The 22,206-nt window shown below is 41.5% G+C and overlaps 1 protein-coding gene across 3 annotated transcripts; it reads right to left on the bottom strand.

Moving 5' to 3' along the window:
• Nucleotides 1-417: 417 nt before the first annotated feature.
• On the bottom strand, nt 418-21,707 carry smarca4b (SWI/SNF related BAF chromatin remodeling complex subunit ATPase 4b). 3 transcript variants are annotated; one of them, XM_077570607.1, is made up of 34 exons: nt 21,638-21,707; nt 19,671-19,911; nt 19,432-19,564; nt 18,701-19,204; nt 18,039-18,137; nt 17,030-17,288; nt 16,839-16,965; nt 16,594-16,767; nt 15,202-15,375; nt 14,943-15,119; nt 14,826-14,873; nt 14,596-14,726; nt 14,346-14,403; nt 14,166-14,275; nt 13,906-14,053; nt 12,540-12,703; nt 12,388-12,454; nt 10,952-11,062; nt 9,975-10,217; nt 9,129-9,242; nt 8,879-8,986; nt 8,684-8,770; nt 8,031-8,077; nt 7,790-7,956; nt 7,446-7,609; nt 7,095-7,355; nt 6,909-6,986; nt 5,043-5,261; nt 4,694-4,956; nt 3,935-4,043; nt 3,762-3,863; nt 3,544-3,676; nt 3,312-3,451; nt 418-2,824 (listed from the first exon to the last, which is right to left on the bottom strand). In XM_077570607.1, the coding sequence occupies exons 2-34, from the start codon at nt 19,884-19,886 to the stop codon at nt 2,789-2,791; spliced, it is 4,971 nt and encodes a 1,656-aa protein (XP_077426733.1). In that variant the 5' UTR covers nt 19,887-19,911; nt 21,638-21,707; the 3' UTR covers nt 418-2,788. The 3 variants fall into 3 exon arrangements, with proteins under 3 accessions (XP_077426733.1, XP_077426732.1, XP_077426731.1); XM_077570606.1 differs by having other exon boundaries at nt 4,694-4,959; XM_077570605.1 differs by having other exon boundaries at nt 6,909-7,355.
• Nucleotides 21,708-22,206: the final 499 nt, after the last annotated feature.

Genomic DNA, 22,206 nt, shown 5'->3' on the forward strand with positions numbered 1-22,206 from the left:
TGAATAGGTTTTGCCTAAATGTGTTAGCTGGGATAGACGCCATCTCAGCTACAAGTTGCAACCCAGTGTAAACAAGTACTATGGCTGGGTATATGCCACGGAGGAGGCGGGACTTGCGACTTCGGTGTTTGCGACGTGTGGGCCGCGTCCCGGTGCTTGCGCTTCCGCCCTTGTGCCCATCAGTTGCGCGTTCCCGTCGATGGGTGCAAATGTGTAGTGTGTCTGTCTCAGTTCTCCGAAGCATTTCAAAGAGCGGCCCCCACCGATGGGCGCCAGCGCGCGGTTGGGGGGCGCCAGGGTGGGAGTGTTGGGACGCGACCTGACCGGAAACAGCGTGTGTGACTTACGGAAGTCGGAAGTCCATGGCATCTACGCCATAGAAAATGGATAGACATCCAAAACTGAGATATCAACAAACACTTTTAAGCTTAATTTATTGATACAATGTTGTTTCCAGTCACAATGACACAACACAGCACATACAGAAGTGTTGATGCTTTGGTTGCATGTATTTGACTACCTAGCATATTAATAAAAGTACAGTAAAGTACAAAACAAATCGTACAGATACAGAATATCCAACACCATCCGGCCATGAGGCGTTCGCAAGCAGAGAGGAGCCACCGTCCCTCTGGTCCTTTGTCTTGAAATAAAAAAAGTACACAAAAAAAGTTCTGCCAAACTAAAGTCACCACATACAGAAAACATGAGGAAGCAATCAAAGATACAGTAAATAATGGCTGGATCGAGACCTCAGTGTGCTCTAGTAATTTTGAAGTGCTACGAGCCGTGCAAGCAGCAGCATCCAGGCTGTTTTGATGCAAACATACACAAACGTGAAGCGCGACCTCTATTAACCGTTATCGGTCACTTCACGTTATTCAAAAAGGGCTTCAGGCTCAACATCCAACCCAAACACACCAGTGTACACAAACGTTGCTTTCTGAATGTCTGACTGTTTGACACAGGTTCAATCGTGTCCGCATGGTGAGTATACATTCAGTATATTGTTCCATCTTAGGCCTTATTGATGCTCAGAATTTTTTTTTCTTAGCATTTCATGGCACGTTACATTTCCTTCTAATTACTTATATTTAATGTGTGACGTCTAAAGCGCTTTGTCACTCTTGCAAAAGTGATTGTTAACCTCAATCAGAACGAGGGTTTTTTTTGCAAAGAAAAAAAAATAGGAATAGGCCGACCCCAAAAGTACAAACATTCAACCACATAAAAGTAGTAAACACCATTTTGAACACTTAAAGGTTTGAAGTGAGCAGACTTTGTGTGAAAAGAAAACAAACTGTAGTTTCACAATAAGTCTAGTCTCACTAATTGGCTAGTTGAAAGATATTAGAGAGGAAAAGCGGAAGAGTTTGACTCCTCACTGTCTTCGTAAATCTCGTTATAGTTATTAAAGTGGCCATGTGATAAATTGATCCTCATACAGAAAAATTTAATAAACATGAACTTTTCTCATGTTGTGATTTAACAACTATAAATATTGAGCAAAGATCATAATGTAAACATTTTTTTAATACTTAGAAGGGGAAGTCAACCCCCAAAAAATATTTACAATATGTCCTGTGTAGTCTAAACACAGTAGCCTACAGTATTCTGATTACTATTGTATTTGTGGAAAGCAGCAAAACCCACTTGTTTTTATCCATCTCAGGGGGCGGCCATTTTGAGATTTGCTGTCGACTGGAAATGACATCACGGTTATTCGAGGTTCAGGTAACGGCCAATTAGGGCTCACCTCTTTTCTGAAACTGAGCTGTGATTGGTTACTAGCTGAGCCCTGAGCAACCGTGATGTCATTTTCAGTCGACAGCAAGTACAAAATGGGATTTTGCTGCTTAACTCATATTCCACAAAGACAAAATTAATGAGGGTGTTTAGGTAAGTAGGGGAAAACAACATACTATTCAATTGTAAATAAATTATTTGGTTTGATTTCCCCTTTAGGCTACTCACAGTAAAAAAAAACACAAAAAAAAACCTTTTAATTGCAATTGTCCATTCTACATTACAAGCAAGACTAAACAAAGTTTTTGGAAAAAGTGCCCAATGGAAATGTGAATAAGAGTATGGTTTTGTGCAAATTGCACAAAACAAAGATTTTTCTTATTCATAAGTACTTCATGCCTACGCAATCACCTAAATGCAAAACTAATTTTAGTGCCAACCGCTTTAGTCGAACGAGCAAGACTTGTCTCAATAATGAGCAAAAAAAAAAAGGCGAAATCGTGTCTCTACGCTCAAGCAAAGTTCAATAAAAGTCCCCTAACATATTTTTGAACTACATTCTAAACTAAAGTCACAAAATGAGGCTACTTTGTATGTCAACATGTGCTTGTGAGTTTTGCCACAAAGGCTGACGACCACTACAGGGTATGCGGCTGGTATAATAGGCTCCAGCACACTCGCAAGCCTCGTGGGGGATGAAGAAAAGTGGATGGATGCAGATAGGGGAAGCACATTCTTTTGTTGTTAGCATTGTTTTTAGCATTAGCATACCTACTGGTCCACCAGTTACAGTAATGCCTTTTCCCTCTTGATTTGTTTTGACAGCGACAGATGTCTATTGGGCAACCAAAATGTATTTGGATTAGAAAGGCATAGCTTATTTCAATTTTTTATTACAATTACATTTAGTGCAATTAATTCATTCATTACAAAGCTTCTAATTAGATTTTTGTTTACTGATGAACTGAAAATGAGTGAGCAGGCGGAACATCCCTTCATACCACACCTCTCGCTTACATTCGTACATCACAGTGCCGACCGATCACGATTCTTCATCAGTGGCACTGAGCGAGTGCTCCTGCAGAATACACACACACACAGATTTGTTTTACTGTCTTTGTGGGGCCATCTCATTGACATAATGCATTTCCCTAAACCTAACCATCAAAAGTGGTTGCCTACCCCTATTCCTTACCCTAACCTCAACCATAACCAAATTCAAACCTAAACTCTAAAACCAAGTCTTGACCCTCAAAAAGAGGTCTAAACTTGTGGGGCCCAGCAAAATGGCCCCACATGGACGGTTGGGCCCCACAACTATGTGAAATCCCAAAATGTTGGCCCCACTATGTAACAAAAACAAGAACACACACACACGCATGCACGCACACAAAATTAGAACTCAATTACAACTCTTTCTTGTAATTCATTTAAAATTGACAAGAATTACAGTGAGCGAGTCTTTTTCTAAGTAATACTAAGCAAACACGGGATCTGTGGCAGTAGACATTCTTCGCAGAGGATAAGGAATAGATGCCTGCGAACGCACACACACACTCAATTACCTCTTCTTGTTCTTCGTCAGAGTCATCGTCACTAACTACAGGTTTGGCTCTAGTGCGTCCCGATCGTCTGCTTCGTCCTTTTCCTCGATCGCCACCTCGCTCCTTCTTGCCCAGTCGGATCTTGACCTTGACGGAACGGGCTGAGCACGCAAACACACGCACACAAATGAGGTCTAAATGAGAAGCATAGAGCCATTGGAATGCAGAGAAGATTGAGAGTAGATGTACGTACATTCCGACTCGGATCCGTCATCCTGCTCGTCCTCTTCTTCCTCGCTGTACTCTCCCTCGCTTTCCTCCTCCTTCTCGATCTTCTGCCTCAGACTGGTGAAGACCGACTGCAACACGATGGAGTCTTCGTATATCTGCTCGCATCACATGGCAGGAAACGTCATTATCATCATCATCATCATTTCTAAAGAAGAGGTCTTGTAACTCGTTGGCCCTCACCAGGGATCCCTCCAGGTTGAAGGTTTGCGCGTTCTGGAAAAGCAGCATGATGTCTCTCTCCAGGTCGCCAAGACTGCGGTAGCGGTGACCTCGAATCCTCTCCTAGTGTCGGTGACACATATTTTAAAATAAGTTAACTTTGGGAAAAAAAACTGCACTGTCTGCGACTTGACCTTGATCTTCCTGAAGTCCACTGGCTTGCGGATCAGCTCGTAATATTCAGGCAGCTCTTTGCGAGATGGCAGCTGGATGAAGACCTCGCTCAGCTGACGTCCACTCGTGCTACAGGAAGTGACATCATCAAGATGAGACAAGGAAGGTCTGACTCATGAATGTGACTTTAGATTAATAAAATATAATGGGATAGCTAACCAGAGGTGGCAAATCCAGGTCTAGAAAGTAAAATCCCTGCTACAGTTTGGCTTTCGCCCCTGATGCTAGCTAGCTCCCTAGGAGGTAAACGAGCACCATGGGAGCTAGCTAGCTAGCACCTGAAAGTAAAAACCCTGCCACAGTTTAGCTTTAAACCCTGATGCTAGCTAGCTAAATTCCTAGCGGGTAAACAAGCACCATGGGAGCTAGTTAGCTAGCACCTGAAAGTAAAAACCCTGCCACAGTTTAGCTTTAAACCCTGATGCTACCTAGCTAGCTAGCTCCCTAGCAGGTAAACGAGCACCTAGTGCTAAAGCCAAACTGTGGCAGGGGTATTACTTTTAGGTGCTAGCTAGCTCCCATGGTGCTCGTAGCTAGCTAGCATCAGGGGCTAAAGCCAAACTATGGCAGGGATTTTACTTTTAGGACCTGGATTGCCACCCTTGTAGCTAACCAACATTGAATTTAGTGTCTGAGCTGTAAAATCTAAAATTGAATCTCATGAGAATGTGCAGGTGTCCAGTGATTACGTTTGGAACAAACAAAGTCCGTTTTTCTACCCGTCTTTATATCTGATGACGGCCTCAATGATCTTCTTCATCTTCTTGGCGAGGGCAGGAGGATTGGGCGATATCTTCTCAACAGGTGGTCTCCCCCTTTTTCGTTGCCTCTTTGCATCTTCGTCTTTGTCTCCTCGTCCTCTTCCTCCCGAGGAGCACGAGGGCACGGGGAGGTCCGGGTCCCGATCCCGCTTCCTCTTGCGAGTCGTCTTCTTGTGCCGCACCTCCTCCTCCACCTCCTCCAGGGTGCCCTCCTCGATGGCCTGCTCGGGAGGGAAAACCGCGAGTCAGTCGACCCTCCGCCTTGCCGTCCTCCCTACTTTCTCCCCGCCCCTTTTCCTCCAATTACCTTGAGCCACTGCTTCTCGGTCAGCGAATCGCTGTAGTCCACCTCCTTCCGTTGACGAGAGCCTCGTCCGAACATTTTCTCCTCCTCCTCCTCGCAGGTGAGCCGCTCCACCTCGGCGTCGTCCTTCATGATCCAGGTAGGCAGCTCGTCCTCCTCCATCAGACGAGGCTTGCGCCGCGGGTTGCGGGCGTCTTCGCGCCGGCGGTCTAGGTCCATTCGCTGCCAGAGAACAAAACCACAAAAAATGTTCACGACCTCAGTCAATATGTATTCCTCTGTTGCGCCGTGACTTACAATTTCTCTTAAGGTTCTTCTTGCTCAGGATTTAATGCAGTAGAGGGGCAAACACTTGTTTTAAATAAAAAGACGAGCCCAAACAGAAGCACATAACTACAATTTACATGAAATGATCGTTATTTTCAATAGTTTAACGTCTTCATTTCACAGTGTCTTAGCTGCTCAGCTTCCAGTTGCTTGTGTATGTGTGTGTGTTTTTTGTCCAATCAGATTTCAGCGTCAATGTGTCGCCATGCAAATATTATTTGCCCAACGTCTTCAGAATCCCGAGTGCTGGTGTCAATCACACACTGTTAAAATCATTGTTTCATTTTTTTAACCAATGAGATTTCAGATTCACCAAACAAATCCTGCTAGCTGGCTTAGTGACATCAGCATTTTTCTGCCCACTGATTGGTTCAGTTTAATGTGCGCACCAAAGATTGATTTACAGGGGAAGATGCCAATAATTCTTGCTAGAGATGGGTGAGTACAGATACCAAATTAGCAGGCCGAAATGACAAATTTGAAGAATAGAAAATTGCCATTCATTTTATACAATTTTAAGGAAAAATGCTATATTGGGATATGTAGTTATTTCTTTAAAATGATCTGTTATTGACTTATTATTTATTGGGGGACATTTTATGTATCATAAGTACTGCACTGGTGGTATTGGTACTTGGTATTGGTATCGGTGATTACTCAAGAGTTGAATGTTTGTTCATTCCTAGCTCTTGATCATTGGGATATTTTCGACAAAAAGTGTGTCACGGACATGTTATTAATACACATAGGAACCGTTTAAACTATATTAATTTGAGTCTTTTATTTTACGACATTACTTTTTAAAGGGAAAGTCAACCCAAATTTTTTTTTTCAATACGTTTTCGCTGGCCCCCACTAGCCTAAACATGACATTATGTTTGTGGAATAGGCTTTAAGCAGCAAAATCCACTCATTTTTTCAAATATCAGAGGGCAGCCATTTTGTTTCTTGCTGTCGATTGAAAATGAGATCACTGTTGCTCAGGACTCAGGTGACGACCAATCATGGCTCTGCTCCATAAAATAGGTGAGTCGCGATTGGCTGTTAGCCCTGCGCAACTGTGAAGTCATTTTCAGATGACAGCAAATGTCAAAATGGCCGCCCAGATGGATAAAAACTGGTGGATTTCCATAAACACAATATTAATCTGAATACTGTGTTTAGGTTAGTGGGACTGCGTAGAACATATTGTAAAGAAAATGTTGGGGTTGACTTCGCCTTTAAAAAGCAAGTATTGTCATCCAAGGGATTGTCCATGTATGCTTCTACATAAGACTCATTGTGTTAACTTGTGCAACTGAACGGGGAGCGGGTTATCTTGGGTTCTAATGAAACTCTTGTTAAGAGAACTATCAGAATATTTTGTGGAACAAATTGATTTAGCTTTGTTGTAAAAAATATTTCCACGGTCTAAAATACAAAAAACAAATATAAAAAAACAAAAAAACAATTATATTGCTTATTGACCGTTATCTTGCTTAGTGTTTCTTTGTTGTTTCCTTTCCTACAGGGAATACAGCTGTTGTTTGTCCTAAGACTGACCATGAACTGATCAAACTCCTCCTCGCTCCTGGCGATCATCTGGTTGACCGTCTCATCGTCCGGAACCTCATCCTCCTCCTGAAGCAGACGCACATTGGCGAGCACAGCGTAAACAAGGAAACCCTTTTCCACCCCCCCCCCCCCACCACACAAAAAAACTGCTGTGTTGCTGGTGCACGCACACACATTTATCCGTAGACACACGTCTTGTCCCCAGACCTCGTCTTGCTCCTCGTGCTCCAGGATGGCCTGCAGGAAGGCCCTGCGCTCGTGGCTGGACGACTTCTGGTCGAACATGCCGGCCTGGATCACCTTTTGGTCTACGTTCAGTTTGTACTTGGCGGCGGCCAAAATCTTCTCCTCCACGCTGTTGATTGTGCACAGGCGCAGCACTCGCACCTCGTTTTGTTGGCCTATGCGGTGAGCTCTGTCCTGGGCCTGCAGGTCCTGGGGATGAAACAAAGCTAAGAGGTTTATTCTAAATCCACGAAAATGGAAATAAAAAAAAACATAAAAAAGGAGAGAATCGAGCAAAACCTGGTGCGGGTTCCAGTCCGAATCAAAGATGATGACGGTGTCAGCGGACTGCAGGTTGAGGCCGAGGCCTCCAGCTCGAGTGCTCAGGAGGAAGATGAAAAAGTCACACTCGGCGTCGTTGAAGGTCTTCAGTAACATTCCTCTGTCTTCAGCCTTTGTGGTGCCTGGCAGGATGACACATAATCAACATCTTATACTGTCAATGATAGACTGGTTGATAAGAAAGAAAAATCCATGGTGACTCAAAATATTTTTTTGGTGCTATTTTATATGTTACATTATGTAAAAACGACCCCACGTAAATTCCATTACATTCTGATGAATTCTCAGAGAATGCGTTTTACCGTCCAGACGCAGATACTTGAAGCTGCGGTATGCGAAGTAGTCCTCCATGATGGTCATGAGTGAGGTCATCTGACAGAAGAGCAGCACTTTATGGTTTGTCGCTCGCAGTTTGGGGAGGATCCGATCCAACACTTCAAATTTTCCCGAAGCTCGATACAAGTCGAGGCTGACAAAAAAAAGGATGAGATCAGATTATTTTTGAATGAATGTGTTTTTATGGGAGCCACAATTAGCACTTACCCCTGGACTATTCCTCCAGAGAAACCTAAATGTTCTGAGAAAGATTCCTGTAAAAATAGTCAAAGTTAATCATGAAAATCCCTCGGAGGACCTGACCCACAGGATGTGTTTTTCCATGACTTGTTTTTCTAAAATCCTTATCAGTGTGGTCCTAGCATTCTTTTGTAATGTAACTAATTGTAAAAAGTTACATTAATAGATTAATATTTATTTGACTCAGAAATTCTAAGTAAATTTTATAAGGAGAGATTTGAGTAAATTTTACCAGTATATAAAAAATAATAATAATTACTTAAGCGTTGAGGAACATGACCTTCAACTTGGGGGACAGCCACCCCTGAGCCATGCCACCCTTGCTGTTTGCCACTATACGGCATTGCTGGTGTGTCCAAAATGAGAGCAAAAACTCTCATGGAAGGATCAAACCTGACACCATCAATATACTAACTCACAGCAGGAGCGGCATGGCTCAGGTGGTAGAGTGTCTGTCTCCCAACCTGAAGGTTGTGGGTTCATTCCTCAACCCTTGAGTAGCTTTTTTTTTAAATACCAGTCAATAAATTGGTGAAATGTACTAAAAGCTCTCCTTGTAAAATTGACTTTGAGTGAAAAAACTTTTTCAAGTAAATATTACTGAATGCATTCAGCGTTACCTCAATCTGCTGGAACATGTACGGATGGTTACAGATCTTCCTCAGCTGCATGATGGTGTTCATCAACGTCTTGGTTCCTCCTTTGCCCTGATCAGACGCACCAGAAAGCAACATCACAAAGCTTTCCCCCCACCCCCGTACAGTCGACAGTATGGAAACAAAGCCCCTCGCTTTTATGAGCCCCTTCAAACCTACCTTCTTGTCTTTCTCAGAGCCATCGGTCAGCAGGACGCCCTTGGCCTGCATGTGTCTGTAGAGCACTCGCTGGAGAGACGACATGTCACATTTGATCACGTACTCCACCTACAGGGATGCACAATGAGTTAACGATCATCCAATCAATTAGAAAACCTCCACCAATTAGATCCAAAACTTAAAGGAATTACACGAGCGCATTATATGGGTCTATTTGCTGTGTATTGCAAAAGACAGAGGTTAGTCCTGCCTTCTCTGGAAGCTGTGCCTCCACTTCCTTCTTCAACCTGCGCAGCAAGAAGGGGCGGAGCACTTTGTGAAGACGACGGATGATCAAAATGGTTTCCTCTTCGTTGAGATCCACCTGCAGGGTGGGACGGGCACATTGAACGGACAGCAAATAAACCCTCAAAGAGGTATTATATTTTTCAACCTGACCATGAAGAAAATGTCAAGGTTTATTTTTTATTTATTTATTTATTTATTTATTTTTCAGGAAAGCTCAGTATTGTTCATTCGATTTGACATCATCATTGCTCTCCTTTTTTTTTTTTTATAAAAAAAAATAAAATAAATAAAAAATAATAAAAAGAAAAATTATTTTATATATATATATATATATATATATATATATATATATATATATATATTTTTTTTGTATGTGGGTGAGTATGTGTATGTGCATGTGTGTGTGCGTGGGTGCGTGCGTGCGAGCGTGTGTGTATTCATCAGTTCACCTAAAGCCTATTAAAAAAAATCCCATACTAATAATATAATATAATAATAAATTGCCAAATGCAGAAACATCAATGTAAGTTATGACGATGTGGTGGCTCTCGCTAACAGACAGAATTAAGTAACCAGAATTAGGTTAAAAAATTCTATATACGTAGACCATGTTTCTATAAATTTTGATATTTGGTTTTTATTTGAGGCAGATATTTTTTCCATTAAAATGTGATTTATGAGGAGGTTAGACCATTGGTCGATATTCAGAGTTTGTTTATTTTTCCAAGGCTTATTTTGACATCAACTCAATCTGCTATTTCTACACCGATAGTACAAAATAATCCCGAATGTAGTTTGATCCACTCACCTTCTCCCCGGTCATCGCAAAAGGGGCATTAAACCACTGCTCGAAGGTGCTGCAGCTCTTGAAGATGGTGGGCAAGAGGAAGTTGAGCAGCGCCCACAGCTCGGGGAGCTTGTTTTGCAGCGGCGTGCCCGTCAGCAGCACTCGCCGGGGTGCCAGGTAGTGCGTGTTCAACACCTGGGTCAGTTTACAGTGGTGGTTCTTCATGCGATGGCCCTCGTCCACGATCATGTACTTCCAGCGGATCTGTGGGAGGTTTGTTAGATATTATTAACATTTAAATTCTTTATTTCATATATTAACCATTGTTATACATTATTAACATTTTAATTCTTTATATTAACCATGTCGAAATGTTTTATAGATGTGAAGTAGTGTTGAACTCAGTACAATTTGACCTTAAACTAAACTGGAACATATTGTTTAGTCTAAAAAAAATTCCTTCTCAGTGTTCTGTGCGAAAACACATTTGGTCCTTGAGAACAGAATCTGCTTCGAACACACACACCCCTGACTCTGTTTGCGCCATCGCTCACGGAAAAGTACCCAGAGAGTATGTTTTGTCTACAAATGAAAGAGAGGCGGTCTGTTTAACTATAAGAAGCCATTTTCCACGCGGAAGAGACACATTCGGCACTCTGAAATTCCACCTGTTACGTGATGTTTGGAGTCTGTCACGATGTCCAGAGATCTCTGTTTTTTAAATAAATCCTCTTGCAAAGGTGTTTTTTCTTACATTAAATCTGTCTTGATATTTTTGGAACACGCAAAGAGGCCAAATAAATTTATTCCTCTTCAGGTTCCAAGTGAAAAAAAAGAGCATGTCAGGATTTCAGAATCCAACATCCACTTGTTAACATTCAGATGAAGCCCATATGTCTATTCTTGCAAAGCTGATGCTCGGTTGACAAGAGGAACAACCTAAAAGCTAAAAATAGAATATGTATATAGTGTGCACTGTTTTTGATAGTGAAGCCCACCTTAGCCAGGACTTGTTTGTCCTTGATGATGTATTCATAGGTGGTGAGGAGAACATTAAACTTGCCACTACGCAACTGAGGGACAAAAGCTCTTCTGGCAGCTGGAGAACCCTAAAATCAGGAATAACACAACAAATGGAATTGTAAAGTAGCACTAAATACTACACTAGATTATCTGCAGACAAGTAAAATGTTGAGAATAGACAGTAGGAAAACCTTATTATTAAAATAGAGAAGTGTTATATTTCTATTTTTCATTCCTCATGATTGCATCTTTAAATTCAGTAGGAGCTTCTTTTTTTTCATTTGTTAAGCTTCATTTTGCTTTTGTTTTTTAAATACAATGTCAAAATCATCGAGTTAAAACTTTTTTTTTTTTGGTCTAAATCCAGTACAGTATTTTATTTTATTTTTTAAAGCAAATTACATGTTTCCTTAAAACACATCTTAGACGTGTTTAACTTTGAGGTACAAACATTTGCATTTAATCTTTAGCTGTGTGTTTTTAAAATATAGTTTTTATTTAACTTTTATGCAATATTGTTTTAAATGAGTTTTTTTTTTAAACAAAATGAATGTTCCTATATTTAGACTAAGTGTTATTATTCAAATTGTGCATCATGTTGCGGAGGCTTACAATTACAAATTTATTAATGAACACTTATGCCTACTTTGCGTCTGGATTTCAATGTTACTACACTCTAAAAACTGTTGGGTCAAATGTAACCTAAATTGTGATAATTATGAATCGACCCACCCACATTTTTGAGTTATTTAACCCCCAAAAATGTGTCGTATTAAATTCATAACCCACAAAGCAACCCCCTTTTTGGGGGGTTGTTTTGTGAGTTATTCATTCGACCCAACTTTATGGTTAATTGAATAACTCAATTGAATGGACCAACCCAAGTTTTTCAGATATTTAACCCAAAAAGCTAAATGAAAATTAAATGAATAACCCAAAAAAGAAGCCATTATGTGGGTTGTTTTGTGGGTTATTCATTTGACCCAACTTTTTGGGTCAACTGAATTGGGTCAAAATTGAACCGACCTGACTTTTTGGGTGAAATAACTCAAAAAGTTGGGTCGGTTAATTTTGTGGGTTATTCATTTGACCCAACTTTTTGGGTCAACTGAATTGGGTCAAAATTGAACCGACCTGACTTTTTGGGTGAAATAACTCAAAAAGTTGGGTCGGTTAATTATTTGAGTTATTTCTTCATTTACTCAACATTTTGACTAAATCGAATAACCCAAAAACTTGAGTCTGTCCCTTTTTGACCCAATTTGTGTTATATTTGACATAACTGTTTTTTGAGTGTAGTATTAAGTATTATTTGAGGTGGTACTTTGTGTAAAAGGTTTGAGACTGCTGCATTATAAAATGCAAATGTGGTCCCCTTGCTGGTAAAACTGATTACAGTGAGTAAACTTGCCTTATAGGACACTTTAACAACTGTGGGTCCCCACTTGTCAAACTCGTACACCCAGTTTGAAAGAGTCCTGATGGTCAGAAAGGATGTTCAATTCCAAAACGACTTCATGTTTACTTCAAATCTCATAAATGACAAAAAAATGATAAGCTTACGAGAGGGGCACGATGATGAGGTAGGGTCCGTTGAGCCGCTTGTGCTCCATGAGATACGTGATGAGCGCGATGGTCTGGATGGTTTTGCCCAGGCCCATTTCATCAGCCAGGATGCCGTTCAGGTTGTTATTATACAGCGACACCAACCACTCCAAACCTTTAACCTGACAGCCAACCGCAAATATTGTTCATTGTATATACAGTACACAACACACGCTAAAAACAGTTGGGTCAAAAATGGACTGACTTTCTATTTGTGTCAATTTCACCTAACTTTCTTTCTTTTTACCTTTCTTGTTGTTTTGTACCAAAAAAAAAGGGGGGGGGGGTCTTTTGTATCAAATAAACCATAAAGTTGGGTCAGATCTTCTACTTTGGTTACCTTCACACAATTTTGGGTAAAAAAAAAAAAAAGGTCAATTTGTATAAAACAACCCAGAAAGTTGGGTCAGATTTACTTGGGTCAATTTGACCCCATTTTGGATCCATAATTGGGCCATTTTGTATAAAAACACCCAGAAAATCTCAGAATTCTCACTTTAAAGGGAGAATTGTGACAATTCTTACTTTAAAGTCAGAATTCTGTGATTAAACTGAGAATTCTGAGATTTTCTGGGTGTTTTTATACAAAATGGCCCAATTATAATTCTGATTTTAAAGTGACAATTCTTACTTTGCTCTCAGAATTCTGACTTTAAAGTAAGAATTGTCACAATTCTCCCTTTAAAGTGAGAATTCTGACTTTAAAGTGAGAATTCTGAGAGCAAAGTAAGAATTGTCACTTTAAAATCAGAATTCTGAAATTAAAGTGAGAATTCTGACTTTAATCCCAGAATTCTCACTTCAAAGTCAGAATTCTGTGATTAAAGTGATAATTCTGAGAGCAAAGTCAGAATTGTCACTTTAAAATCAGAATTCTGAGATTAAAGTGAGCATTCTGACTTTAATCTCAGAATTCTCACTTTTAAAATCGAGAATAATAGAAGCAGATTAAAGTGAGAATTCTGAGTCAGAATTCTGAGATTTAAATCAGAATTATGAGAATAAAGTGAGAATCCTGCTCAACTTTTTTTCTTTCTTCACTGGCCCTAATCCTCTTCCGTACAAATTGACCCAAAAAGTGGATCGGTCCATTTTTGATCCATAATTGGGTTACTTTTGACCCAATTGTTTTTTTAGAGTGCAAGATGGCAAATGACACAAATTTATATCACACAGTAAAAAAAAATTTATTTCATCACCCAATGAGAATCGATAAGAGAATCCATTAGGAATCAAATCAATAAGAACTCTGTAATCGGAATCCCATCCCAACACACAACCCATGATTATACACTTTTGTTTAGCCACATTATTTTTTATTTACCTGATACTGTTTAAGTTGTCCGTTTATCAATAAAGTGGACTGCTTTTCCACCTTTTCTGTAACGGCATGAGCCACAGCATAGTAAGACTGAAGTCCTCGTTCAAACGCTGCTCCACTGTACTCGTCATCCACATCCTGTTTGGCGTTCCTACAAGGGAAATGCTTATTGATGCTTATCGATAACAGTTGAATAACATGGGAAGAAAATGAACGATTCGTGCGTTATAGTAAGTAGCAGGGCTATTCGCCGGTTTACTCACTCGATAATGTGTCGCACGTCCACCTCTGACACGTCCTCGCTGTCAGGGTCCTTTATCTTCTTCTTGTCATCTGTTGTTGCAGTTGAAGGTTGATGCTCCTCCTCTTCCTCCTGACACACAGACGGTACAGTCAAATAAAATTTGATTTTTTTCCCCCAGTAAATAAATGAAAACACCAACATCTTCTTCCTCTTCATCCTCGCTGTCTTCACTGTCAGAGCGTGGGGCCACCTCATAACTAAAAAAAATAAAAAAGTAAATTCATTCCAGCAATTTAAAGATAAATATGCCAATGTTTACATTGGCGCTGCCCAATGAAGAACATGTGGACTGTATTTCACATTATATCTTAAAAATATATATTTTTAGTATACTACACCATATCATACTCAAGCAAGCCTTTCAAAAAAAAAACAATTTTTCATCTCACCCAGGGTTCATCTCCAGCCACGTCTCCAGCTGCCCCGCCTTAGGAGCATCCACCCCGGTCAAGATGTTGCCACTGTCCACGTGGATGACCTTCACAGGAAGGTCACTCATCTGACTGGTTTCATCCAGAGGCTGCAGAGTTAGGTGAGATCAGGATTTGTAGTCTAAATAGAAGCCACTGACACAAAAAAAGAAGGCGGTTTAACGTTTGTCATATTCCTGCCTGCTCACCTCTCCATCAGGCCCCAAAGCTGGAGTCTGTCCCTCTGGGCTCTCCAACTGAACAGGCAAATTAGTGTAAGTTTGCAATTATGACAAATAAGGCAACTTTTTCCTCCACCTGCATACCTTCTTCTTCTTCTTTTTCTTCTTCTTCTTCTTCTCCTTGAGGGCCTGCGCAGCCTTATGCGCGCGGACCAGTTCGGTGAGGTTGGCCACGTATTCGTCCGTCTGCTGTAGAAGGTAGGCCAAACGCTTGTCCTTCTTTTGGTCGATGAGTTTACGGTAGCCCTCCTCGTCTTCAGCCTGAGCGGATAATATCATGCAAGGGGTAGTCTGCCAGGAGGCGTGCGCGTCCGTGATAGAGTATGCGGTGGCCGCACGTTACCATGAGTCTCCTCATTCGCTCTTTCTCAATGCGCTCGTTTTCTTTTTTCTGCTCCCGTTCGGTGTTGGCGTGATAGGTAGCCACAGCTTTGGTCAGCTTCTGGATTTTGCCCGTTATGGAACGATGATACTCCTTGAAGTCTTTGGCATGTTGAAGGATGCTGTTGAGATACTCCTGCAACGACATGGCGAGCGATATGGTGGAACGCAAGAGAAATAACGGATACAAAAAGGCGAGGAAAAGAGAATGTTGAGTTGTGCTTGAAACTTAATGATACAAAAATGCAATGAATCGTCAGCAAAATTCACCTGCGCATCTCTACTCATCTCAACTTCAACCTCTGAAAATATCAACAATTGTATGTTGTATGTTGCAACATTCAAGCATAATGTGCTTAGCTCACTGGACAATTCATTAGGTACACCTGCACAAGCTGTATTAACAACAGAAGTATACAAGTAAAATCTGTGGGGAAATCATCCCTCTTTAACGCCATTTTATACCTCTTAATTTATACATTAATATTTATATATTTTATCTAATACAATGTGTTTGCCAAAAACTGGATAGAAATAGTAAACAGAAGCAGACCTCAGGCAGATGAATGAGAGGATTCAGAAGGTGAGGTAGAATTAGCAACTTTTCTGCTATATGTCGCCTCTTTTTGATTAATTATAATAATAATATAATCTTAATTGAGTGTACATTCCAAGAAATTGAACATCAAACTGATCACATTTACTATTATAGTAATGAATGAGTAACACTGTAATATGAATAAGTTATCCATGCAACCAACGTAGCGCATCCGTGGCTAACGTTAACAGGGCTAATGCTAGGCTGCTAGCTTACTGTAGTTAGTGTTGCTAGGCTTCTCTTTTGTTGAAACTGGACTGCATGCTCTGTGATTATTCAATCACAAATATACACTTTCATCATCACACTCCTTTCTGAATGGCCGTGTTTGAGAAGTGCATTTATAAAATGATCACATTGTTGTTGTAATGTTATAAATGTATTCTTGGTATATGACTTTTTCATGTATATTACACATTTCCCCAATCAAAACTCAGACTTTATACTCCTCATAATATTATAATTTTCTCCCAGAGTACAACTGCATTTTTTTCATATTAAGACTTTTTCCTCAACTTTATTCGTATGTTATGTTTTTCTTGCAAAGTTATGACTATTTTTTTTTCATTTTGTGTGGCTCTGTATTAGCTTAATGTAGCTATATGATTAATATTAAGGTTGTATTGGATTTTTTGGGTAAAGGCTTTTTTTTTTTTATACAGCCTCCATGTTTTATTACTGTACAGTACATCTAATATTGAATCCTATTAGACAGTGGCGGTGTTCCTAATAATTTAGCCAGCAAGTTTTGCCTACCTGATGTTTCTGCCTGCGCTTGCGCTCTTGCTCGATCTTCTGCTGTTTCTCCAGCTTCTCTGTGATGCGAGCCTCCCTCAGGCTTTGGCGTTTGCTGCGTTTGTAGGCCTTGGCATCCAGGGCCGTTTCTAGAGCCGTGTCACGACGCATGCACACCACCACCTCTTGTCGCAGCTGGATGCAAACGCCTATCGTTAAAAAAAAAAAGTCAAATCGCTCAATTCCCAAAATGCTGTTGCGCTCACCTGTCTCTGGAAGTTAAGCAATCGTAGCGCTTTGAGTTCTATAGTAGCTTTGGTACGTAAATCTCCAGCCAGAGAGCCCGGCAAGTTCTCCAGCTCGGCGATACGATGTGTGATGCGAGCCTGCAACCTGCAGCGCACAATCGAGTTATGGTGACTGCTCAGGAACCCGTTCCATAACTCGATCCTGGTACCTGTACTCCCTCTCCTGCAGGATCTCCACGGGGTCCAGGCCGCATGGCTTCTGGATGGGGGTGATGCGGCTCTGCTTGCTGTGGTAAGGCATCATGGGAGGAGGCTGCGCCGGCTGCCCGGGGGACTGCGTCTGCGGAGGCATGACGGGGGAGGCCGCGGGGGGCACCGAGGGGGGAGCGGGAGAGGGTCGTCCTGTGGGCTGAGGCGGGATCAGCTTTTGAGAGGCGTTGGACGGTGCTGCTGCATTCACCATCGGGCCTGAAGAACGTACAGTACGTGAGGGAATGAAGATGGGGATGCGAATAGTTCATTATCCTCCTAAACATTTGATTTGAGTTTGTGGTGTATATATAGTAACATCCCTAAGATACACTGCGAATTAGAGATAGGCCGATTATCGGTGCCGATATTTGGCATTTTGACTAATATTCACAAAATGTTGCAAAAGGTTGCAAAGATGTTAACAGTTTTTACTTGTCGCAAACAGTTTTCTTGTTGCAAAGAAATGTATACTATATGTATATATACTATACAACTATATAGTATATAATACATATACTATATGTTTAAAATTAAAAGGTTTTTTATTTTTAACCTTTCAACAAATACGCTCAATGACATTTCAACAAGTTTTTTTTTTGTGTGATATTTTTCATAAATATCGGTTATTGGCCTCCTTAAATACTAATCAACGGTATCGTTATTGGCATATATCGGTCTATCATTACTACAAATAAAAATTAATATCAAATTAATTCATTATTTTTTTAAAAATACAATAAAAAAAGCTTTGGCCAGTTCTGCTGATTCATTTCCCTCCCACGCGTCTGCTGAATTAAAATGGATTAATGAGGGGAGCCGCTTCGATTGGCCGGGAGTCGGCTGCATTCTCTCCCACAAGGGCGCACATCAAAAGCGCAAACGCTAGTCAAGCGCTAGACTTGCACATGAAAATTGGGCCCTATTTGGGCAAATACATAAAATTGTAACACAATAGACACTACAAACCTTCAGGCCAGGACTTTGGAGGTCCATTGTGGTTTTGTCCTTGCATTCCTACTGCTGTACCTGATGGACCTGGTGGAGGCATATTGGGGCCCATTATTCCTAGAGGGGAAAAATATTCTTGTTGTGTTAAATCAATATTTTTATGTGCAGTAATAAACATCTGCAGCTTCAAGAAATCCTGCACTCTAAAAAAAAAAAGTCAAGAATAGCCCAATTTGGGTCCAAACGGACCACTACTTGGGTCAATTTAACCCAACTTGTTGTTTTGATCACCCCACCTCAAACCCGAAATAAATAAATAAATGATAATAATAATAATTATAATAATAATAAAGGTTTTTTTTTTTAACAACCCCAAAAATTGGGTCATTTGTACAAAACAACCCCAAAATTTTGGGTCATTTTGCTGAAAACAACCCATTAAAAAATTGGGTTAATTTGTTTAAAACACCGCCCAAAACATGGACAGTTTAGTGCAAAACAACCCAAAAATAATTGGCTCTATTTTTTTTTTTAAACAACCCAAAAAATCGTGTTGCTTTGTACAAAACGCAGAAAGTTGAATAAAATTACCCCCCCCCCCCCAAAAAAATGGGTTATTTTTGACCCAAGTGTTTTTTAGAGTGTGGAAGAGGTTAACAAAGACAACATACAGTCCTCACCGTGAGCTCGACTGTAGCCTGAACTCATTGGTCCCGGTGGCCCAGCTCCCGGCGTCAAGCTCGTCATGGGCTGCTGCATGCCAGGCATGGGCCTTTTCCCTTGGACGGCCATCTGGAGGTGGTCCGGCAGGGGCTGACCCCGGGCCAGCATCTTATAGGCCATGATCTGAGCTCTGAGTTGGTGCAGCTGGCTCTGATTGAAAGGAGTGGGGCCCCCGGGTCCAGAAAGCCCACCGGATTCAAGGCCTGACACCAGGGTGGGGACGGTGGAGCTCAGGCTAGGTCCTGGGCTGGGTCCTGGCCCTGAACTGCCGAGTGGTCCCGGGCGGGTGCCGGGGCCCAGAGAGTGCTGGTCGCCACCGGGGCCTTCTAAAGGTGTGGAGGCGGAGCCGGGGCCAATTGAAGAAGAAGATGAGGAGGAGGATGGAAGTAGAGGTCCAGATGGAGGACCGTTGGAAGGGACCGGACTAGAATGGTCAGAACCACCTAATGGAGAGTGATAACCTGGAAGACATCCGAGAGACAGGAAAACAGACTTACGTTAAAGGGGACATAATATGGACAATTGACTTACAGTAGTTTCTTATTAAAGTTGAGTTATTAAGAAGTGAATCAAATTCTCGGTGTGCCGTTGGTCAAGATCATGTGACATCACGCTCACAAGACTCGCTGTTGTTACTTGCACAATGTTGGAGAGCATTACTTAACAGTGGAATGTTTGATTTGCCAACCTTGTGAGTGTTGGTCCAAGGGACTGGGTGGGGGACCCATACCAGTGTGCCCGCCCGGCCTCACCGTCAGTCCTTTCATTTGACTGAAGCGACTCTCCTCACTCATGCTCTTGTCATGCATGCCCTCCATGGGCTGAAAAGACAACGGAACAAACTTTGAAAACATGTACAATGCACCACTGTTGTTGCTAGTGTTACCTCTGCCATGGATGTGTAAAATATTTCTCTACCGCCCTTACTTTATGCATAGGGTGCATGCTGTCCTGGCTGTAGCCAGATGGGCCCGGCTGAGAGAGTCCAGAGGACGGAGGACCGGGACTGGGTCCCATCATACTGTGAGCGGAGCCAGGGGAAGGACCCGGGCTGGGCCCCAGCATTGCCCCAGGCGAGGGACCGGGGCCGGGGGATGGACCCGGGCGGGGGTTGCCTCCCATGGGAGGATCTGGGGTGGACATTGCGGTGGCTTCCTGCAGCAGGGATCTGGAAGGAAAGTCACACTATGAATGTAAACTTAAAAAAAAAAGACATTTGAATTGAGCAGGGCTTCCTGACTTAGCTTTTATTCACCATATTTTATAGAAGAAACGTAATCTCTCTTCAATCATCTCTTAAACATCTTAAAACATGTTTAAAAGATGTTCTTCTTTTCCTATGACAGTCATACTGCCAGGTTGCTACACATAAGTAAATTGTACCTGCTGCCATCTAGTGGAAGAAGATTTAATTATTCTGCCTGTAACTGTACGTTGTTGGCTGGCGTAGACAGATGAACAAAACAAATTATTAATAGTAAATAAAAAGTTATTTTCAGACTAATTAAAGGGTGATTTTTGCTTTTTTTTCATTATCTTTTGTTGCATTTATTAACTCATTCACTGCCATTTATGGTTATAGACGTCAAATATTCATTTGAACTATTTCTATTAGTTTAACATTTTCTTACCCTTTTGTTAACAAGAGTATGAAAACCTCCAATTTTTTAATTGTACTTTTAGAACAGATATAAAATGTGTGATGAATCGTGAGTTACCTCATGAAGTCATGCAATTAATTAAGATTAAAAAATGTAATCGCCTGACGCTCCTAATTTTTCTAGGTTTTCATACTCTTGTTAACAAAAGTGGAAAAAAAATTAAACTAATAGAAATAGTTCAAATGAATTTTTTACGTCAATAGCCGTCAATGGCAGTGAACAAGTTAAAATTGTGATTATAACCTGACAGTAGTATCTATCTGTGGAAAATCTGTCATCTCTGTCTTCATCTATACCTCTAATTAAGTGCGTCTCAATTTGTTTACTCTTTTTTTTTTTACACCCCTGCAGAGGAGCTCATAGTACTTGCACACTCTCGAACAATGAGAGCGCCACTGCCACCTATTGTAGTGGATGTGCAATTACATTTTCAGGACGGCGAAAAATAATCATGTTCCCTCAAGTCGCACGCACCCCACCCCCATCGCATCGCATTTGATCTGTCATGCCAAGTCTAAAAACTAAAACTCAGAGGAACTATTATAAAAACTCAGTAACACAACACAACACAAAAATGCTAATCAACAACAAGAGTGGGCAAAGTTCAAGCTCAAAGGCTACATTTATTTTTTGTCAACAGACAGATGGGCTAATTAAGTCATAGATTAGGTATACACATTTTAATGAACACACAAATAAAATCTCATTTAAGGCAAAAAAAAATACAACAGGACACTTTCAATGTAAATGTCCGGTGGGCCAGATTAAATATATTTTTCCCCCAAGGGAACCTCATAAAATATTAGCCATAATGCATTAATCGGAACAGTGACAACTGAAATGGCCATGTCATATGGAAAAAAGCATGATGCTGCAATGAATGACATGTCCACAGTTTACATTCTGTCCAAACGCCTATAAATGAGCTGCTGCGCCAAATCATCTCTGGCGCGCATTAAGTAGTTGCGGCTGCACCGTCCATCCACACTTGCACTTGAACTGACGAACATCAAGCACACGCTGTAGTGTGGATCAAATCCACACACATACCCTGTAAGGCCGCGTTGGATATGAAACAAAAAAGATGGGGGCAATGGCGGACTGTGCAAACACGACTCATCTACCTGCACGAACACAACTGGCAAGGCGTGATGGATTTCGGCGTGGAATTTGGGGAGGATGGACATTTGATTTGACTCATCAACGTGACACGCAGCAAACGAATCCACTCACCGTGTTCGCAGTCGAGCGATGATGATTTTTGTTTCACCAACGTAGCTCGAGCGCCCCCCCACCCACCCACCCCCGCCACAGAACCACTCCACTTTCCACCGCCTCCCCCTGCTCCGGTACCGCCGCCGCAGCTCCTATGACCGAATGTCTAGTCACCGCTGCAAGAAAGTGCGCATGCGCGGATGGTCGGCGTCTTTGGATAGCACGCACAATGAATACTGTACAGGTGGACCTCGGTACCGACATACGACGTTACAAACGACACACATGGACTAGTTTAGCAGCGGTGGAACACGTCGTCATGCGACACTAGAACTCAATGTCTTGTTTGAGTCGTCTAGTCCGAAATGTACGTGCCCCCAACACGGTTTTCTGAATAAAAATGCGTGGAATATAAACGCAGAAGAAATTTCTATTTTTATCCATCACTGGGCTGCCATTTTGCCCTGTACTGCCACCTGCTGTCGATTGAAATTGACGTCACAGTGTAGTGCGAAGGTCACGTGCCCAAACCCGAAAACAGGTGAGCTGTGAGCTTGTAACGTAATATAGCCTACATGAGGTTCTTC

Source organism: Vanacampus margaritifer, chromosome 7 (assembly GCF_051991255.1).
Source record: "Vanacampus margaritifer isolate UIUO_Vmar chromosome 7, RoL_Vmar_1.0, whole genome shotgun sequence".
Classification (NCBI taxonomy): Eukaryota; Metazoa; Chordata; class Actinopteri; order Syngnathiformes; family Syngnathidae; genus Vanacampus; species Vanacampus margaritifer.

What these genes read in the sequence shown, in the direction of transcription:
- smarca4b (XM_077570605.1), bottom strand. Translation starts at nt 19,886, where the DNA reads ATGTCCACCCCAGATCCTCCCATGGGAGGCAACCCCCGCCCGGGTCCA. An exon ending in TCCAAAGTCCTGGCCTGAAG is followed by an intron (nt 17,289 to 18,038) that starts GTTTGTAGTGTC and finishes TACGTTCTTCAG; the next exon opens with GCCCGATGGTGAATGCAGCA. An exon ending in AGGAGTTTGATCAGTTCATG is followed by an intron (nt 5,262 to 6,908) that starts GTCAGTCTTAGG and finishes GTTCTCTGGCAG; the next exon opens with CGAATGGACCTAGACCGCCG.